This window comes from Mercenaria mercenaria, chromosome 5, assembly GCF_021730395.1.
Source record: "Mercenaria mercenaria strain notata chromosome 5, MADL_Memer_1, whole genome shotgun sequence".
Lineage (NCBI taxonomy): Eukaryota > Metazoa > Mollusca > Bivalvia > Venerida > Veneridae > Mercenaria > Mercenaria mercenaria.
This window is the reverse complement of record NC_069365.1, coordinates 43500078-43523849: the sequence shown is the minus strand read 5'-3', so window position 1 is coordinate 43523849 and position 23772 is coordinate 43500078. Positions and strand designations below refer to the sequence as shown.

The following is a 23772-nucleotide window of genomic DNA, read 5'->3' as shown; positions in this document are numbered from 1 at the left end:
ATCGGGATCGATCCCTCTACGGTAACATGCAATATATACCGAATGAGATATACTATCGAATTAAAAAAGTGTTCTTCCGGCACGTCCACAGAGCGTCTGAATTCCGATTTTTTTGGAAGAATACGCCTTTTCCTTGTGCGTAATAAACGTCCACATAATTAGTGCGAACAGCAACGTCTTGCACATCCGTACAAATATGTGCAGTATTGTTATTTTTTTATTCCAAAATCTACCTTAAACTTGATACAAACGCATATTTCTGGACAAGCTGATGGGCTGTAACGATTCCCGATTGGGGCGTTGTCTAATTTCATATTATTATGTAGATAATTGTAGAGCAAATCCATTCCATTTGTTATAATATTAACTTAATTTGTCATGTTGTAACGCTATTAACTTTTCCGTTTCCAGTCTTATCTTCGAGTGATTTAAAAAATGTTCTAAATTTGGGGGAGTTTTATTCATTTTATTTTTGTAAATAAAACATTTTGCTGTTAAAATGATATCATTTTAGCTTCTCTTTGTAGAATTGGTCACCTTCTATTTACAGAACAACATTTGACGTGCATTTATTTGTAAGTAAGAATGCAAGTCCAACTGTTGATGACGTATTTAAAAGTTGCCTTTTATAGGGATAAAGTTTTGGCTTTGTCCGTCCATACGCCCTTCCATCCGACTTTCAGTCCATCCGTCCGGAGCCATATCTAGGAAGTGGTTGGGAATATTTAAATAATTTTTTTTTTAATATATGTTCACCACTACGAGGTTATGCGTTCCGTCAAGTTTCAGTCAGATTGCCCAAGTAACATTAGAGTTATGGCCCTTAGAAGTTTATAGTGTTAATTGTATAGGGTAATATAAATATGGCTATTTCTGCTTCATAACTTGTGATATATTTGACCTAGAACTATGAAACTTAAATTGAATTCAAACCATTATATAAAATGTGGTTGTAACACACAATTTCGTCCGAATTTCTTTTGTAACTTCAGAGTTATTTCTCTTTAATCCACATTTTTGTACATAACAAACTTACCATTTAGTAGAATTTCATTAAATTTCTTTCATTCTTTTCCATTAACATTTATTATAAACATGCGAAGTTGTGTTACCACACCTGGTCACCCCCTTGCCTTGGTCACAAGCCCCTAACCCTCACCCCACCCCAACCCCCATCCCCCCAAAAATCATTCCTTATTTTAGATTTTTTCGAACCTTCCATGAATAGTTATCAACATGCAAAGTTGTACCATTCCCCCATCTCGCTCCTCCATCCAGTCATAGAATTATAAATACTAATCTTATAAAGTAAACATATTCCATTCAAAATAATTTCTTCAGTCAGTATCAATGTAACATTAATTTATTATGCACACTTTAAACATTCGTTTTCTGTTAAATTGATTTTGACTAATAAAATTATTTGCGTCCTAGTAACATGCTTAACTTTTTGCCGGATATATTGTTTTGCCATTTCTCACCACAAACCCTTTCGGCATGGGATACCAATTCATCGAATTTGCTTGTTTTGGCATACGATTATAATTTCAGTTACAATTGCCAGCAGATACGAAGTTGATCGCAAAAGTAGTTACCTCATAATAGCTGCGATAGAAATAGGGAACAGTCACGGCTGCTACTCGTTTGGATTTTGTGACAATTTGAGAAGGGAACCTAATAATATTAATGTAAAGAAATTTTGGGCAGGACCTACTCATACAGTTCAAACAAAGGTCCCGTTAGCGGTATTGTTTGATGGGTCAGAAACATCCCATAGTTTCGGTTTCCTTGCAGAAGACAAGTACGCAGAATTATCTGTACAAAATGATGACTTCTATTGGTACTTCTTTAGAGAATTTAAGACGTTTTGGCAAGGGAAAAGAGTAAGTGCTTCTTTTTATATTTCAGTATTACTTTAAAATAAAATCCTGTAAAATATACTTAGTTTGTGCAAGGTTTTCCTTAACGTTTTTATTCTGCAAAATGTTATATTTTAGTAGAAACGTAGAAGGTTTTAAATTAAAACACAATGTCATTTTTTGAGTATATTTTTCAATTTCACATTTTCGCCAAGAATGACCTCAAAATATTATCGCTATCAATTTAGTTAAAGTTTGCATATACAGAAACATACCTGGTAAGGGCACTAGTGAACTGTTTATTAAAATAGTGTCACCTCTTCTGAAAGAGGCAGTCATGTTTTGCTTACAAGACGCATACATACATTGATAAAATTTCAGCTTCATTCTCATCAATGAATATCAAATTCTGTGCTTTATTACTTATTTTTATTAGAATGTAACGTATATGATTATAAAACTTTTGATACTAATAGGAAACAGTACATGTATGATGATGATTTTGTTAACAATTATGAAAATTTCTGAAAAATAATGATTTTCAAATGATGAAAAACATTTTAACATTAAAAAGAACATAATGTGATACTACATTTACATAGGTCATACTTTTCTAGATAAATATTAATTTCAGTGTAGGTAAATTTGATAAAGAGTATTTCTTAGTTTTAACAATGATGAATGACAGTTGCATAAATACTTATATTGAATGTATGACCCATGATTGAAGTGATAAGTATGAATATACATGCTGATAATATCAAGTATATATATGACTGTTGACGGCAGTATTAACCTCAGTGCTGACTTCTTTTGGTAAAAATGAGTATAAGTACAAAATGACCATGAATGATGCATTTATGCTTAACTTGCATGATTCAGGTTGTTACAAGAGTGAATATACATGGTAAAATATCAAGTCATTATAATATGACTGTTGGTGGCAGTTATTTGAATGTTCAAATTATGAATATGATTAAACCTACATGTAAATTGATACTGTTGATGGTAGTATTCACCTCAGTGTTGACTTGCTATGCTACAAATGAGTATTCTTCATATTAAATGGCCATGAATTTCAGATGCATTAAGACTTAAATTGCATAATTCAGGTTGTAACAAGTCTGAATATACATGGTAAAATATCAAGTAATTCTATTATGACTGTTAATGGCAGTTATTTGAATGTTCAAGTTATGAATAGGATCAAACCTAATTGTCAATTGATACTTATGATACCAATAGGAAACAGTACATGCATGATGATGATGCTGATTACAATATGAAAATTTCAGGAAATAATGTGTGTGGAATGATGAAAAACATTCTAACATGAAAAAGAACATATATGATACTACATTTACATAGGTCATACTTTTCTAGATAAATATTAATTTTAGTGTAGGTAAATTTGATATGAGTATAACTTAGTATTATATCAATATGAATGACAGTTACATCTATGCTTACATTGATGCTCCATGGTTGAAGTAACAAGTTTAAATATACATGCTAATGATATCAAGTGTATATAATGACTGCTAATGGCAGTATTAACCTCACTGCTGACTTTCTTTAGGAAAAATGAGTATTGTTAGTATTAAATGACCATGAATTTCAGATGCATTCATGCTTATAATGCATGATTTAGGTTGTAACAAGTGTGAATATGCATGGTAAATATCAAGTTATTATAATATGGCTGTTAATGGCAGTTATTTGAATGTTCAAGTTATAGATATGAAAAAGTGATTCTTATGTTAATACTTTAATGACAGACTTGCATTTGTGTTTCACATGTTTTCTTCATGCTTCTTAAAATGCTGAAAAGTCTTACTAGAATATATACACTTGAAACAGTTTCAGAGGATGATGATGATTGAAGGTGATGATGACTGTTTCTAAGTAATAGTTATTGTTCAAGGAATAGGTCTGCATTGTGTTTATAGACCTGTGAGGGATTTGTGAACCGAGCGAGAGAAGCGATATTTGTAACAATAACATGTTAATGCTATTACTGAGAAAAGGGAAGTCGGGTAGTGAAACCATTATCTGTGACAAAATAGTTGTTCCGCGATCATTTTGAATAGGACAAGTATATGTGCGCTGGGGAAAATATTTCATGATGGACCTGTGAATTCTTTACTTGTGGGTGAAACAGGTCTCATAAGCGTAAATACGACTAGCTTCTACTGATTATAAAACATACCGTACGATTTGTTGTGAATTAACTGTTGTTGTACTTTTAGAAGTTCAACCGCCACCCTTGTTTAAGAGCAACATTTAAAAACACGTTTTTTTTTCATCCTCAAGTAATAAGTAAGTAGACTCGCCCAGTTTAATCAATCCAGACGCATACATAGAGCGCTTACTTCACCCGATTTACATTCGGAACATTTTCACGCGTTTCGGGCTTTATCGTATGTTTAACATGGGATTTTTGAACCGTCCAAAGATGTTGGAAATGTTTGTCTCATTGTGTTTTTTTTTAAATAAAAATGTTACTGCTTTCATTTTCTACCACTTTCCACCCTTGCCTGAAAAAACAGTAATGAGTTTGTACACTGTTCAGACAATTGTGCACTGTTGAAATTTAACCAGACACAAGTTTACCTGCATAAACAGAAAGCATGATATGTCACCATGCGCGGATCCAAGGGTGGGGGGTGTGGGGGAGCGGGGGTCCGGACCCCCTCTGTAAAATCTTTAAAAAAGGAAAGAAGACAAGAAGGAAAGAAAATGTTTTTCGGAAAAGGCAACATTAGGACTGCATGTAAAGTATATGCAGCTGCTGCTACATACGACCCCGACATAATTCATATTATTTATCTAAAAGAAACTAAGAATTTTACCTTCAAGAAAGCTTGATTTTATCATTTTTCCCAAATTTAACAGGTTAGTCCATAAAACTGTCCCAGAATGCAAAAAATGAAGTGCTAAATTTCAAAATTTCCAGGCGGGGGTGGGGGGGGGGGGGGGGAGGGCAGGGGATCGGACCCCCTCTGAGAAAATTGGCTGTGTCCGTGCATAGTCACTATACCTGTCCAGTACTGGACATTAGGTAAACGCTTCTTTCCTGCACAAATGACAATTTCGCAACTTCTGTCCGGTTTGTATAAATTTCTGGCCGCGATAAACCATTTGACTTGTACTTCTTTTGAATCGTATTTACTGCAAAGAAAACCCTTATTTACCGTGAAGTTAACCCTGAAATACAAATAAAGACATAATCGACTTTTTAGATAATGTTTTCATTATCGTTTTTTTATGCTACAATCTATCGGATACTATTAATATAACAAAATGCCAACCTTTCTACACACCTGTAAATATATTTGTCAGCAATAAGGACATGACATTTTGTATTGCATGAAAATTCCGTGTACATTTGGGAAATATTGGGAAGATAATAGTCTCTTTCTGAGATCATCAATGAGAGTCTAGTCAGTTTGTCAGAATTTGACGCGAATGGTATTTTATAAGTTATTTTTGTTCATGAATGTTTACTGTATACGAGGAATATTTCAAAATATCTGCCACTCTTAATTTACCCATCATACAGAACTCTTTTACTATGATTAAATAATTAAGTAAAATAAGAACTGACATTGAAGATCAGTCGTAGAAATTTAGCGGTGTGCCGTAACCATGGAAACGGCTACAGAAGCAGGTAATCGCGTAAACTAAAGAAAGCAAACCAAAAAAAAAAAAAAAAGAAAAAAAAAAGAAAGAAACTTTCTTATGTCATATTTCAAAAGGTAGTAGAATTACTAACTTGATTTTTTCATATTTTCATTAAGTTCTGAATAGCTATTGTTTGCAGTGATTATATCCTAAATATCTTGCTAAATTTCTTAACGGCCGTCAGTACGTGCAATTTTAGTTTTTAGCACGTGCATTAAATTTTGAACCAATATGGTTTTAATCAGAAAATAATTGATTGGGCTAATTACAACTATGGCTGATTTTTGGTTTGAAAATGTTGTATAATACGCATGCAATTTAAATTAAGAAAAAATTAGATACGTCAGTTTAATATCATTTTATACATTAACGCAGCGGTTTACACGCCATAAAGGTTATTAATTCGATTCCTTTTTCAATACACATCGACAATACAGTTAAGGTATAACTCGTTAAATATCGGATTGGAATACTTAATGTATATCATATGAAAAAAAGAAAAAAAAATATTTATTAAATCAATTGTTGAAAAATATATTTAAAAAAACATGTGGATAAATTATGTCATACTGTGACACTGTCTTTTCTTAGCTGTCTGTACTGTATAGATACGCTTAATACATAATGCATGCATAAAATTGTTATCTTTTTTCGTTGATATCTTTACAATTAATGTTACGAAATCAAGTGTTTTATATTTGATACTTATATCACTTTAATAATTAATCATATTACTAGACTTCTCTCCATAATTCAGCGGTACATCAATGGGAGTAAAACAGGCCTAGAGCACAGTAAAGACTCCCAGCGTGTGTAGAGCGGTTCTACGAAAGTGATGCTAATGTGCATGTACATGTTTCTTTGGAAACCCGGCGCAACATGTTAATTGTCAATTGCAAAATATCAGATATCAATGCTAAATGCCAGACACTTTATGCAAATGTTTTGAAAACGAAATGATATTTATTACGTACTATGAAAGGCTATGGAAAGCCGATGTGCCATGCTAACTGGCAAATGCTAAATATAAGATGCAGTTTCCAAAATATCTGCTACACTTACTTTACCCATTTACAATCAATTTTTACTATGATAAAACAATCAAGTAAAATAAGACATTGGCTTACAAGATCGGTCGTGAAATTTAGCAGTGTGCTCAATCGTGGCAACGGTTAATGAAAGTGGTCACGTTCGAAAATTCCGATTTAAAAAAAAAAATATTTGAAACTAAAACTACAGAATATTTTTAGTTAAACTTGACCTATTTGAATAACATCAAACTGAATACCCACGACATGGATTTAGCATAATGGAAATTACTATCTCAGTGACCAAGTGGCTCGTGCATAATAATTAATTAGTTTTGTTTAAGAATTTCTTCTATAAAATTATATTTATAGCTTTACTTTTATGTTACTGCTGATTTTTTAATGCTACAATCGACAGAAAAGAATATCGTAATGAAATTGTTTGCCAGTCCTTTTGTCTTTTCTTTCACATTTGATCACAGCGCGCTTAAAATATATTAACCAACTACTTTAAAATCGAAAATATTTATTTCAGAAGATAAACGTTTCATTTTTATAGATCAATTATATTTTTTTTTTCATTTTGTTGAATGCTGCAAAATGATCACTTGCAGGCTAAGATCACTTTACCTGTAATAGTGTTATCGCTTCAAAAAGTGTATTTAAACGTAAAGAAGGTAAATCGCATGCCTATTATTTCAAAGTACAGTTTCCATAGAAAACAACAGGTACAAACAAAATTGCATAATTATGATAAGTTTGAAATGACAATCCTTATACAGCGGGAACGACTTATATAAATTAATAATTTACTACATTTAAATCTGAGCTGACAGTGCTTTTTCAAATAGTTATCAAATTTGTTTTAGACTGTTATAAATTTTGAAAAAGTCAATGCCTTTGTAATGCGTTTGCACATTGAAAACTTCTGATAAGGGTACTCAAGGCAACTGTTCTTTCGGCAAAAACCAAAGTGTCTGAACGTTTAATTCGAATCAGTTTGGTTAGCAAATGTCTACTTTATCGTATTATGCAATCAGCATTCAGGAGATATCATCACCATTGGTATTTTATCAAGTACAGTCATGATTTGTATATATTCCTGATGGAAAAAAGCAATGGAGTATACGATGTCTTGGAAAGAGTATATCTGTTTTACAGCTTTTCAGATATTTCTTTCATGAAGTAGCAGTATACATCCTCTGCATGCGGTTACGAAGAAAATATCTGGTATGATAACTCCGGCTCATCGCATTCTTTTAGTTCTTTTATATACAAATCACTTTACAGTGTGTTAACAAAATGAAAAAAGAAATCCAAATGATCGTTTAACTAAGATGAATTACATTATAAGACTTTAGTATTAAAAACATACATATACCATAATCTCGTTTTGAAAAGCCAAGAGAATGTAAATATAGGACTATGTGTAAAGACGAAATCCGAGTGTTAATGAATAACTCCGGGTGGCCAAATCCAGGACCACCACCCCCACGCACTATCCCTTACTCCCAATATGAAGAAATAACATGTTCTTAAGGTTAGAAGATGACGTGATCGAAACTCTTCAATTTAAAATGTTAAGAAATTACTTTTAATAGGGAGATATAAATCTGGTATACTACTCCTACTAATAATAATAATTATAGTTATGTTACAAAGGCCAATGACTATTTAAAGGATGCATTTATACACTAGTATATTCAGCTCTATATCTGAATAAGTACTTAGCAATATGCATTTGGGATTTACTGCACGTCGTATTTCGCAATTAACAAGTATCATAAATTGTTTAACAATTACCATTTAGAAGGCAATATTTGACACTAAGCATATAGCAAATAGTATTTTGCAAGAACTATTGGTCATTTAGCATTTGGCAATCAGCATGGCGCACCGGCTTCCATAGCCTTACACAGTACTCAATGCACTTAATAAATGTCATTTCGAGTTCAAAACAGTTTGCAAAAGGTGTCTGGCATTTAGCATTGATATCTGATATTTTGCAATTGACAATTAATATCGCGCACCGAGTTTTCAATTTATTTCATTTTATTTTGTAGGATTTAACGTCGCCCGAGTTTTCAAAGCAACATGTACCTGAACATAAGCATCACTTTGGTAGAACCGCTCTACACACATTGGAAGTCTTTACTCTAGGCAACTTTACTCCAGTAATGGTACTGCTAAATTATGGAGAGCAGTCTGGTCATATGAATAATTATTAAAGTAAAAGAAGAATTAAATCTAAAATACTTTATTTCGTAACAGTTATAGTTAAACTATCAACGACAAAAAGAGAAAAAATATATGCATGCATTATATGTTAAGCGTATCTATACAAGACTGACAGCTATCAAAAGGCAGTGTCACAAAAAGACATAATTAATCCACATGCTTTCCAACAATTAATTGAATAAATATTGTTTTTTTTCCATATAATATACGTTAAATATTCCAATCCATTATATAACGAGTTATTCCTTAACTGCATTGTCCATACCCATTGAAGAAGGAAATCGAATTAATAACTTATGTGGCATGCAATCCGCTGCATTAATGTATAAAATGATGTTAAACTGACGTATCCAGACTTTTTGAATTTTAATTGCATGCGCATTATATTTCAATAACTGACTGTTACAAAACATGGTCTCCAATCATCTCATAATTTATAGAACACTCCAAACTATAATAATTACTACACTTAAATTCCAACAATTGCATTTCAGAAAATACAGACGCTAAACAATATAGTACACATCGTACGCTTCAAACGTATTCATTCATAAATGTCACGCCCGTGTAATTAAATATGTGACTGAAACACGCGTTGTACTAAATAATAACTCAATAATTCAACCGATGAATCGCTCGATCTCTCATGGTTGTATAGATACTATAACAATCCATTTATCGATTCGATTCATAGTAATTTTCAAATTGATTTAGTAAAAAATACTATACTTCTCAATATAGACTTATTTTATAAAATAACATTTATTACTTTTATAGCCATTTATTATACAAATATCGAATACATCATTAAGGAGATGGTCAACTAGCTATATTTCATAGATTCCGTTTCCAGCAGCTACATGTCAACATGTAAAACAGCTATTTTATCGCAAGCACTTTCAAACAAATACAAATTTGTTTAATACTCACACTTTTTTACTGTGAATGTCCAAAGAAAACGAATATGATAATGCCATTCCAACGTGTTGAGATCGAAATTCGAAACAACATGTCGGTCTCTTCCAGCCTTACAACTCTTATTTTTCCTGCATCTTCTAAGATTAGTTTCTCTTTATCTTCTTACGGTCTCATAATTATGCAACAACAACCCAAACACGAATTTTCTGCTGGCATCACCTGATAGGTACAGACTTAAAATTTTACAGGATGAGGTTTGGTCTTTTTGCTTCCTTTCAAATGTCATTTTTAAAGGTCTAGCATGTTTCACAACCTTTGGATTATTATTTGGTTGTCAATGCTTCTTCTGAGAGCTGGCGACATTTATCAAAACCCCGGACCACGTCATCTTCCATGGATAACTCTCTTTTAGATTCTTGCATTTTCGAGGATTTCCAAAACTGTCATTTGTCCATTATAAAGAACAAAGCTTCTTTCATAAAAGGGATATTCTCCTGGCCGAACTATAACATTTCGACGTTCTTTCTTTTTCTGAAACTTGGCTAAATGATCAATCGAGTCTTCTTCTCTCAGGTTTGAAAACTTTGCAACAATATTCCGGAAGGATCGTAAAGGCGATAATCATGGAGGTGTAATCGTGTACGTTTGAAGTTCATTTCCGCAGTTAGGCGCACTGATTTAGAAGAAGACGGCATTGAGTGTATTTGGCTAGAGATTAACATTATACACAGAAAAAATCTATTTGGTACCTTCTACCGACCACCAAACTCGTCTCCTATAGTTCTAACTCAGACAGAAAATTATATTGGTCTTGCTTATGATATTTCTCTATCTGACATTATCATCACAGGTGATTTCAATCAAGATACCCACAAACCCTCAACACGTTCCAAAATACAAGACATAATGATACAATACAACATGAAACAATTTATCACAGAACATACACACTACACAGAAAACTCAAACACTTTTATTGACCTTTTCATACTGTCTCCTACCTGTCTGATCAAAACTTCTGGGGTCGCCGAACCCTTTCTTGACCAAAATATTAGATTCCATTGTCCTATTTTCTGCTGTCTGGATGAAAAGCCAAAATCAGCGACGTTTAAACTGAGAGTATGGAAATTTGATCAAGGGGACTATGAAGGTCTACATCAAGAAGCTTCAACATTTGATTTGCAGTCGCTCTTTGATTATAATATCGACATTTACACAAGCAATTGTATCAAAAGAAGACAACCTGCTTATGACAAAGCCAAAATATCACAAAACCCTCGACACTGGCAAGCATACAAACAGCTTAGAAACAAAACAGCTGACATGCTCAAACAAGTCAAACACCACTTATTCCTAAAGATTTCAGATAAACTAAACTAGTTCATTAACATTAAACTTGAACAGAGCGCCTTTTAATATTTGGACGTTCAACATGTCTCTGTGTCAAGTTTAATCGAATAACAGCCGTTTGCATAGCACAAATTTCGACCTTATTTTATTAAAGTATAATGTAGGAAAACTCTCAAACAGGTGGTACATTGGTTTACCGTAATTCAAACTGCACAACCAATCACTTCCCCGACGCATGACACAGACCCTTCTAGCGTAATTTAATGAAATATCATGAACAATCAACACTGAATAAATATATAGAATCAATTATACATGCTCAGACGAAAACAAATCCGTTTAGCCAACGACACTAATAAAAATCTGAGGCCATTATTTAACGCATGGATACCGCCGAATGCATGTGGACTAGCTTTTTAAACTGCTTTGATATGAACTTAGAACTAATTTAAATAACTTTTAATTAAATAACAACCAATAAATGCTGATTACACCCATCGATTATAAACATATGCATACTACATAGACAATACGTTAGTAACGGGTCGCATTTTTTTTCAAATCCGACCGTGAGAATATTTTTTCGTCTTAAATCATTCTTTATAATAAAGAAGATTTGACAGTTTCGAAATTCCACTTTCAAAGGGCGGACAGATCTTCAATATTTTAAGTAAGATATATGTTCAATGGATGTGTAAAATAGGTTTCTTTGTCCGTTGTTGGTATTTAGCTATCGCTTTTTAGTCACTTCCACCGTGAACTTGTAAAACCTTCCGCAAGAATTTTGCGAAAGCTCTACCGGGAAATTCATAACTTCGATAAAACGTCGGACTATGTGAAATGTCAAAATTGTAAAATACTGAAGTCCCACGTTTATTTATAGAACTAAAACTAAACCAGCCAGATCTTAAAACAATGACTACTCAAACAATTCATAGCACCCAACAGCATATCAAGCCTCGATACATTACATGATAATGGAAACATAGTCACATAAAACACAGACAAAGCCAGCCTTCTGAACAATTTCTTTCAAACCCAAAAACAACTCGACGATCAGAATAAAACACTTCCACCACTACAAGTAAACCCAGATGCAAATGTCCCTACTTAAGTTCAAATCACAGATGACGAAGTAGAGATTGCACTTAAATCACTAAATACAGGCAAAGCAGCAGGTCCAGACAAGATAAACAGTAGAATACTCATAGATCTGTCACGAGAAATAGCAAGTCCTCTATGTTCTTTTTTTCAACAGATCTCTTCATATAGGCTAGGTAACATCTCTTTGGAAAATAGCAATTTCTGTGCTTTTCATAAGAATAATGATCCACATACAGTCTCTAATGACATACTTATATCACTGCTAAGCACTATCAGTAAAACTCTTGAAAAAGCATTCATAAGCACATATACAACTTCTTCATATCCAACAATATTATCTCTTCACTTCAGTCAGGCTTTATTCCCAACGACTCAACTTTCAATCAACTTGTTTCTATCTACAACTCTTTCTTTCAAGCCATTGACGAGGGAAAAGAGGTCAGGGCTGTATTCTATGACATTTCGAAAGCATTCGACCAAGTTTGGCATCGTGGTCTTCTTCCTAAACTGGAATCAAAAGGAATTTTAGGCCAGCTTCTTCCATGGTTCAAAACTATCTATCTGGTAGAAGGCAAAGAGTCGTTCTTTGAGGTTCCTTTTCTGAAACTGTACTTATACCTGCTGGTGTTCAACAAGGTTCCATCCTTGGTACTCTTCCTTTTATTCTTTATAGCAACGACACCGTTACGGACATCGGTTCTACTATTGGTCTCTTTGCTGATGACACAAGCCTCTACATAACTGTTGATGATTCTGTACAGTCAGCAATTACCTCAGATGGACCTCAATACTATCACAAACTGGGCCGAAAAATGGCTAGTTGATTTAATCCAAATAAAACAACTTCTTTGCACATTTCAAGAAAACACAACAAACCATATCAACCTCCTCTCTCATTGAATGACAAAGTTACAGCAGAAGTAAACTCCAACAAGTATCAAACATCTAGGAGTCACATTTTATCGCGATGAAACTTGGCATGAGCACATCGAGACAATCAAGACAAAAGCATTGCAGCGTATCAGTATTGTGTGCACACTCAAATTTACTCTTGACAAAAATCATTAGAAACTATTTATACATATCTTTCATTCGACCTCTCCTTGAATATTCTGACATCTTTTGTGACAATCTTTCCCTCCGTTATCAATACGAGGTAGAGAAAATGCAACTGAGGCGTGTTGAATTATCTGTTGGGCAACCAAACTAGTTTCTATCGATAATCTTTATAGGAAAACCTTCTTTGAAATTTTCAAACAAAGAAGAGAAAAACATAAACTCACTCTTTAATAAAACGACAAACAACCTATCTCCTCCATATCTCAATTCTCTCGTACCTGATAACGTTGGCGATACGACTACATACAACCTTCGAAACGCCAACAACACAAGGGATATCAATTGTCATACACATCTCTATGCAAATTAATTCCTGCCATCGGTTGTACATGCCTGGAATCAGTTTCCTCTTGTCACCGCAACTGCACGACACTCAGTTCTTTCAAAAGCAGTCTCAATGTCTACAATGGCAACCGTAAGCATCAGATATTCTACACTCTCGTCTCAGAACTCATTGCAGCACATTAAACGAACATCTGTTTTCAAAAATAAAAACATACATAATCTAACAGTCTTCTATATGGTCAAATCGCAAGTACTCACCATTACTTCTTTGATTGTCATACCTATCGCAAACAACGCACTGAACTCTTCAATCACATTCAAAACATTACTATATCTTCTCTGTCTACACTTCTATTTGGAGACCAAAACTCTAACATGATTCAAATAGTGAAATCTTCGCTCAGGTCCATAATGTCTTAAGAACAACCAAGCATTTTGATACATAGCATTCCCCTTTTTATACACTATAATACGATATTATTATTTCATTATTTTCAATGCTGATAATTCTAGAATCAACCGCAAACCCAGCTCGTGTACATGACATTATCTCTTTATTTCTCCATCTCTATCTCTACCACACTATTCTTTCTCCGCTTTTTACTTCGCTCAAATATCTCTAAGTTATAAATGTAAATTTACAACCAAACCAATGTAAGGAATACTTATTGTTTCTGACTGCATATGCAGTTACTGCATTACTGTTTTAAGACAAATTAAATAAGATAAATAGTTGTCTTTGGTAATGTATTATTGATATGCATGTTTCATTTGCATGTTTTCCATAGTTTATAAATACTTTATTTTCTAAGTTACCAGCTATCCCTGCTATCTTTCTCGTATAAGGAACAAGTTTTTAAATAAGCTTAGTTTTCTACTCAATCCTTGATTTGTGTAAATGTATGTTTGCTGAATATCTGCTTTAAATAGATATTGTTTAAACCAAAATATTGATGGACTGGGTATTTTCCGTAACAGTCAAAAAATACGTACGTCACCTATAAATACCGATTAAACTTCATTGACTTATAAGAACACATTATCATTTATTATTTTGTAATGAGCTTGATTTTAAATAAGATATCATATCTGAGTCGTCTGGTCCATCATCTATTAAAATATGTAACTTTACGAAAGCATAAAATGGTTTCCTTTTAATATGAGTTCAAACATAATGTTACCTTAAAACACTAATATCACACACACACACACACACACACACACACACACACACACACACACACACACCAGATAGAACAAAAAAAAATCATATTCTACGCGACCATTTCATTATAGAATGAAACATTTTAAACGTCTTTATGATAATTCACATCTGTATGTGATAATAATTTTTGTTACATTCAAGATATTTTGTAGTAACTGCATTTGTGTAATAAATAGATTTTATCTAAGTGTACAAGAAAATTACGGCTTCTGGGCAATTTAAGTGTGCCTTTATTCTATGTTCTGTTTATGAGCAATTTAAGTGTACATTTATTCTGACTATGTTCTGAAAGGTTAATGAAAATAATTTACACCAATACGTAACCGAATTTATCATTCAAAATAAGTTTTTCAAAAATAATCTTAAATATTATCAATTATTGTTAAGGTATCCGATCCACACATAAGCAAGTTCTATATAACAACAGCAGTTTGTTATTAAATCTTTTCGTTTTAGGAAGTAACATTCATAAATTCGGCATAATTTGTCGTAAGTTATTGATCGTACAAAGCAAAGCGAAGCAAGGCAAAGACTTGCCTTTCAATGATTTTGCATATTTTTCATAGTAAGTAAGTAACACGTAATCATTAAAACTTAACCATTGTGTGAGAAAAATAATAAAAATATGTTACATGAGAAACATATTAGCGGTCATAACATCAATTAGGCAACACAAGGGTCTAGCATCTACGCTGTCTAAAATAATGTATGTTTTATGTCCTTCCGAAACATTTTTGTCTGGCTCCAAGCCTAATAGAACAAGGATATTATTATCAAAATACATCAAGATGTCATTGAAAAGTTTACTTAAAAGGGAGTGCATTCAAAGCCGTCTCAAATTCCTTGGCACCGCCAAAATATGTATTTCTGTAATTTCATAAAATATTTTGGCGACCATCTTCAAGGCCGTCTTGAATATACGTGTTGATAGCTGCTACAAACAGTTCGGTTATATATAAGATATATAAACTCACAAACATGTGGATATAGGAAACATTGGGTTATCTTACCAGAATTTAAAGAATGATGCAATACTCACCGATAACACACTATGTTGCGTCATTAGCACTGACCTATATCATCACTTTGTTTTCATATAAATTAAGCATTGTATTTCATTTAACAGTCTAAAATTAATGCCAGTTGTCCTGGTCTCTCTCCGGTCTCTAACAACCTCAAGAACACGACCAACTCTTGGTCTTTGTCCTGCCCAGCTTGTACGTCCTTCAACGTCAATCCTTAGCTACATGGGTCATCTTCTTCCTTCAGCTTCACCTCTGCATCAAGGACTTGTTGTACTTCATTTACCATTATGATCTCCAGATGTACGACATTATCTTCATCGCCGCACTATAAAGATCACTGATCCCCTTTACTCCCGTTAAGGTGCCGGATAGCAGTTGTTGGAAAGCACAACATCCCAGGTGAATTCTTAGTGCATTGTCTCATATGAAATTAACTGTTGTATTCCTATAAGGAACTATTATATTCTGACAACATTTTATTTCACAAAATAATTTTGCGGAAAGAGTTTACTCTTTATCTTATAATTTTCATTTGGCAGCTATTTTATGAACACCATGGATAACCTTTGGTCGCCAAATCGATCTTAGCTTTATACTTTGTTAATTGCCACATGTTCATGTATACATTCAATGCCTGATTTTTTATTCTACACATTTAATGCAGAAAAAGCCAAAACATTGATCTATTCACAAGATAAATATACCACTTGCAACAAACGAAAAGGTTATATTTTTGATCTTACAATTAATACACGGCTGCAAATCACTAATTATTACTCCAGTCTTCTGACATGGATGAGTTTGACGTGGTATCAAGCTAAAATTAATTGAAAGTCATAATTACGACACGACTTGGACTAGAACGATTGTAATACAGGGTGTGTGGTTTAACTAAGTCAGAAAGTCGGATAATTACTTTTAACAATTAGACTGATGAAAAAAAGATAAATTTTCGACAGAGTTTCAGACAAACAACGGACATAGGAAAGGCATAGAACGCCACGACTAACATTAAGTAAAAGACACAAACTCAAGAAAGTAGGTACAAACTTAATAGTTTATAAGGTTTATTACAGGTAAGATACCTAAAATTGCTAGGACTGACTTCTTGGAAGATTTCGTAATGTAACAACGTTGGACACGAACAACCAATGCAACAATAGCACGTATATTAAGTGTGGTGTCGGTGGCTTTAATAAATAAAAGATAAAAGAAATTCTATAATTTAACGGTACTTTTGACGGATGGAAAATAAAGAACTTGTCAGGGGTTCCGAAGAATTACAAACAGATATATTTGCATGATAAAAAGATATGCTCAATGAAATAGATATGCGAACAATATCAAACCTTTTATCACGATCACTTTCAAATAAATAGTGCAGATTGATTAGTATACCAATTGTTTCTTTTTTTCATTGATAAAATACATTTGTAATACAATACCAGTTGTGCAATATATATGGAGTTTTATCAATGATGTGCTTAAGTAAATCAGTAAATAAAAAAAAATCCGTCAAACAGCTCCGTTGGTACACCTAAAGCATATAAATATACAATATGTTGAAATGCATTTTTTTTTGTGAATTAAGGGTAATTATCATGCAAACTTATGTAATGGGAAGACATTTTTGGCAAGTAAGAAACGGAACGGTATCCAATTGATTGCGTTGCGTAACGACTTGCTTGGAACTGCATCGCATTAGGTTCTCGGACGATTTTTCAGAAACATACTCGAATTTTTCTATGAAAATGCACAAGCCTTGTCTTCAGAAGTTGACATTTGAATATAAAAGGTTAAAATAACCATGATAACTACTAGATTTCTGTAAGCACTGTATAATTTCAAGCGATATTCTGAAAAAAAAAAACTAACAGTCGCACTGTATATAGGTGTTGAAAAAATGGCATAATTCTCAGCTAAATGAACATACGTGCTAAGAAACTCATTTGCGTCCAAGGTACACAAGTTATTGTATATTACAGGTAGTAATTTCTTAAAATCATCTTTATACTTGAAAATAATAAATGTCTCCTTTCTTCTACGTTTTCTGCACAAAATTCATCACTTAATCAATGTTTGGACCACCAGATCTGATAAAGATATGATCAATATTGAGGGGATGGGTAGAAGGCGAGAGAGAACGATACTGGGTCCTATTCTGAGTAACTTAAATGCGTTTGCCTTCGGGTAAAGTATCAGCTCTTTGCCATCTATATATGCCTGTTAGATATATTTCTCTGTCGTTAACTATAGCATAACTTAACTTAACCGACCTCTAAGATTGAAAGAACTTGTGCACAACCAACTTTCTTTTACTGTTTTATCATGTAAAAACAAACATTTCTAGGATTTTCCGTCCGCTACCTTGTATTTCCATGTCTGCCCACAAAAGATGTCTTAACGCCGCACAGGCACTTTGTACTGAATTTTCGTGTTATAAACTGTGTATGTATTTTACTGGAAGGCTGCTAAGAAACAATAATAATACTCAAGCAGGTATGCTTATCACAAGTTATTGAAGGAATAATAAATAAAAAAAATTTGATTTATGTAAAGAAAAACGCTAAACGATTAGGACTTACACTTATGTTCTAATCATTTATTTGAACAGATAACTTCAGACATTGAAATAGATGACACCTATGGAAAGTCAATGAAAGCTGTAGACGTATTTGGCGCAATTATTGGCAATCTAAAAAGCCAGTTATGTGAGGAACTTTTTCATAAATCAACTGGACTGATTGAAGGAGACATATTTTGGATTATTGCAGTTCCGGATTCATGGCCCCTCGATGCCCATCTTTTAATCCAAGAGGCTGCGTATAAAGTAAGATTACATCATAAATTTATAATGTTAATATTTACTTCTGAAATGAATTTTTAAATTGTAACTGTTTTCGTAGCAAACATTAATCAATATATACGTGATCTCGTAATATGTCTCAAAACAGTCCATAATATACACTAGATTTACTATTTGAAATAGATCTTAATAATTTAAGAATGGTATTTACTTTATTATTTCAAAGGCAGGCATAAAAAAAGACAGTCTTTCAATGACAACTCAGTCAGTAGCTGCACTTACTTTCTGTCAAAGAATGCATAAAACAGAGATGGGCGAAGCATGTGGCACCGAATCTACTGTTGGTAATCAAAAAGACAACATCGTGGTCATCAACGCAGGACGTATGTTTTTAGATAGATATTCATTTTAATAAAGTGTAAACTGTTACAGACAATTGCGGTTTTTATTGTTGTTTATCATGGTACACCATGCATGCATGCCACATCAAATAAAAATGTTACAAATACCTGCACACAAACATAACTCTGAAACATTTTGTAATACATGTAATTATTTTAATTGGCATAACTACAATATTTGATAGAACAAAATTATTAAACTACAAACTAGGATATCTTAAATGTGTCCAGCTTAGTATCGTATATCTTTCATATCAGTTATAATATTTAGCCGCATTATGGATAGCACAAATTCATGCAGTACGTCCGGTGTCATACTATATTAATCCTCTGCTGCTTTGTTGATGAAATCATTTCTTACAGCTTCTAATTGAATAGACGGTAGTGTTAAAATAATATCATTTTTTATCTGTTTATGTGAAAATGAGACTCACAAGAGTGGCTTCTTTGTTAACTTGCACTTGGACGAAAGTCGAGTTTTCTTTCTCGATAATGCAGTAAAGTTAAAGACGATTAACTAAAACTTGTTTAAAAGTACCACAAACAGAACAGAATCCGACTGAAGTTATTAACACGGGAGATGAATAAGTATACCGAATAACAAACTAAATTGTAAATTAATACAAGCGAAAATATATTATTCGATTTTGTGACCACTCGGTGTCCATCGTCCGTCGTGCGATATTTGTCGTTTGTCATCAATTTGTAAAAAGAAAAAATCAACACCACTGGACAGATTTACACCAAACTTCACAAGAACGATCCTTGGATGACCCCCTTTCAAAATTACCTAAATATTTGAAAACCATGCAGAAGGAAAATCTTTAAAAAATCTTCTTGTCAGAAACCGTTAGACGGGTTTCAAAATGATCTCTAGGTGACCCTCTACCAAGATTGCATAAATCATTCTGTTTCGGTAAAGACATGGCCGCCAGAGAGCGGGGCTTATTTTCTCTATATAGCTATATTGTAAATTTCAAAATCTATCTTCTTCTTCAAAACCATTGGGCAGGTTTACACTAAACTTCACGTAAATAATCCTTGGGTGGACCCCCTATCAAATTTGCACAAAAACTTGAAGTCCATGTAGAACTCTGATTGCCATGACAACATAAAGGATTTTTTTTAAATCTTCTTGTCCAAAACCACAGATGATCTTGTCTCATAACTCTGGCTTAAAATTTGCCATATTTAAGGACGTATGCTAGAATTTGGTGCGAAAATTTTCCAAATAACAGAATTTCTTCAAACTTTGGATATTGAAAGACAATCATCTAAGAAACAAAAAAATGCAATAAAAATCATAGGTCACCGGTATCGAAAAAGAGTTATCTGCCCTTGAAAACGGCATTTCCCCCAGTTTGACTGATAATGTTTTAGTATCTGCGAATATCATATTAAGTAAACATGACAAAACATTTATGTATTATCCGTTTTATTTCAGATGACGATACGCACATATCAGTGTACAAGCGAAATACAGAAACAGAACAGCTGGAGCTTCATAAGGCATATGAAGGCCCATGGGGCGGAACCTGTGTCGATGATCAGTTGTATTCAACGCTCTCAGTTGTTATCGGACGTTCGGTGCACCAGATGTTAAGAGACTTTAATGAAATTGATATTTTGGATTTTCAGCGTACGCTTAAGAGTAAATGGATGAGAACACAAAAGTCTCAGATAAACGTAAGAATTACTTTGTATCGATGCAAATTTGCACTTTGTATCATGCAAGGCATTCTACAAACGACTAAACCTGACGAGGGGATCGTTTGGGCTGTAGGCAAGATTGGAATAAAAACAGAGACATATGAAACCTTCTTTAAACCATGCATCGATAAAATAGTGCATCACGTTCAGGAAATACTTTTAAAACCTAACAGTGTAGAAGCAACTACTTATATACTAGTCGGAGAATTATCCGAATCTCCTATTTTTCAAGACGCCATAAGGAAAGCGCTACCGAACGGTAAATAATTCCACTTAATCCAAGTGAGGCAGTATGTAGAGGAGCTGTACAGTTTGCTCACAAACCCTTAAGTGTCACTAAAACACCTCCTAAGTCCGATGTCTGGTATGAATCGGATCACGAAACACAGACACATATACTCCATTGGGGCATTAATCCTTTCTTATTTCACTGATTTCATTAAGAGACTCCCTGTCATTTCAAACTAGAAAATTATTTACAATTGTGTCAGTAAATAAAAATCACACTGTAAATAATTTTTGAAATATCGCATTTATAATGTTAAGAATGATCAGTTTATTCATTTTCTTGATAGCCTGGAATTATGTATGTTTTCTTTTTCATACATTTTGCTTATATGTACTTGTCGGATGTTTGAAGCAACCCGTCTGAAATATTTTTCCATTACAGCTTTTTGTTGTGGGCCTACTTTGCAAATGCGTTGCTCTGGAGCTGTGTTCTAGTGCTCTGTGCTTCCGAGAAATCTACCCTTAAATATTATGTTTTGCTACCAAATGATTAAAAATGTAGAAATTGTTGTCATACTCGATCAGCCTTACATTTTGTGATCGTTGAAAGATGCTTACACACCAATGGAGTTAAAATCTTGTTTCTTTGATCTTTAAATTAGAACAATTAAAACACGTCCAATTTTCATTGTGGAGAAATACCCCAAGTATTATAATGGCATTTGTTCAGGAACAAAAGGGAACCAACGACCTTTATTCGATTTTATTCGAAGATAGCTAAATCAACCACCTGACCACATATACCCAACAGTTTAAACAACCAGTTGGATATATAAGATATCCTACGATATGGTAAATGAAAGGGTCTCCTACAGATTTTACAGATGAACCACTTTCAAAATTTGTAAATACACTGGTAAATGATAGTTTGCAAAGTAAACATCTTGAATACAACCAGTATAACCTTAGGACGGCCAGCACATATTTATGCGATCCTGCTTACGCGTGGATTTCTTTTTTTTTTTTTGCTATTGTGGAGTCAATTTTCAGCACTTTCTAACGAATTGAAATTACCTGGGCATTAGTACTGCATGTCAGCTTTTCATCTACAAAAAGATATTTGAGCTCGGAATAAACACAAATCCCACAGGGGTTCGTAACGGACCAAGGGTACATTGATAATTTTGGAACTTCATCAAATAGCTCGAAAGGTCGTTTTTGATGTTGTCTGAGAGTGTCAGTATATACCTCGGATGTACAATATAACCGTATTTGAGAGCTGTAATAAATGTTGATTCTACGGAAGCGTGAAAGGGCCATCAGACGCTAATACGTTTTAGTACGTTAAGGCTTCGGACGGGATATCACATACTTGGTTTAGCTTAAACTGTTACATGTATTGGTGTCCCCCCTCAGTCATGTATTTCCCTGTAGATTTCTATCACGTTGATAGATATATAATATGGGCTCGAGACGGGCTTGTTTATAAATTCATCACGCTGATCGCCTTACCGGAATTAAGAAATAAAAAGATAAAAGGTAAGGGTAGATTCCGGAAGCATAGAAACCTCAAACATATATATAAAGCTATGCATGGCAAAGTAGGTTCGCAACAAAAAGAAACTGCAACCGAATAATATAGTAGACGCTCAGCTTAAAAATCCAACAAAAAGTACATTTTAATTATATGCAAAATACAAGAAACGGATTGATTAAAGGATAGAGGTGTTGGGGGAAAGTTGAAAGAAGAAAGGATGAATATTCAACAGAGAAAGCCGCGTTCCTAAAACGCAGTCTCCCTACACCATTAACCACAGTAAGGTAATGGGTAGCAGTTTAACATTTAATGCTGGTAATTTGTTTGTTAGTTTTTGGGTTTTTTTTCTCATAATATTATTCTTGACGAAATCAGTGTGTTGACCTCCTTAAAACATAATGAAATAGTCAATAAATATGTTTACAGGTTTAACACCCACTTCTTTTTTTGTCTCACATCTTTATTTATTCAGTCTACGCGAAGTGAAACAGTACGTTTTCCAGTCGGATGTATCATATCCTGTCCGCACTGTCACTTCCAAACTTATTCTGCATATTTCTGTTGGGAAATCCATGATGAAATCCTTTGCAAACATTTTCTGGTGTATGTACAATGTATTTGTAATGATTACAACTATTATAATGACTATGTTGACATTCAAGCAAAAGTTGCCGCCTTAAAATGTTTTGAATCTATATTTAGTGTTTTGTTTCTGCAATTCCATGTCATCCCCTGTCTCTGTTGTATTAAACCGGTTTCGGGTTACATATCTCCTCGCACCTGTTCACATCATATCCAACGTTTTAAGTCTCTTATTTAAAATTATGAGTTATTCCCCATATCGATATTCTAGGATAAATCCCGTTTTCCGGTATTAGCCACCAATAAATACCCGTTTCCGCTTTACTTTGAGGGGTTTATCGGCCATTACGCTATATAGTGATCGTGTTTAAGATTATCCTTTTTTCAAGGTTTAAACAAAGAAATTATAAAAGAAATCTTGCATATTATCATTAAACATTGTTGTATTTAAGATGTAGCAAACATATCCCCAAAGTTTACTTTATTTTTGAAAGCTTATTACTTGTATTTTTGAAATCTTATATTTTATTCTACAATGCCGCTCCCGTAGCTCGTTGCCGATGGTGCGAAATATTTCGCATTTTTCAAGGTAAACAAATTTTTTGTGCAAAGATTTTGTTGCCGAGGTTTTTATTGTGAGAAAGTAAGAACTTCCAAAATCCTTTTAAATGAT

General features: G+C 33.5%; 1 protein-coding gene across 1 annotated transcript; it reads left to right on the top strand.

The window, feature by feature from the left end:
- The first annotated feature begins 1329 nt into the window (after positions 1–1329).
- On the top strand, positions 1330–23208 carry LOC123557044 (heat shock 70 kDa protein 12A-like). The gene is made up of 4 exons (XM_045348235.2): positions 1330–1883; positions 18450–18665; positions 18868–19024; positions 20487–23208. The coding sequence occupies exons 2-4, from the start codon at positions 18492–18494 to the stop codon at positions 21017–21019; spliced, it is 864 nt and encodes a 287-aa protein (XP_045204170.1). The 5' UTR covers positions 1330–1883; positions 18450–18491; the 3' UTR covers positions 21020–23208.
- The last annotated feature ends 564 nt before the right edge of the window (positions 23209–23772 follow it).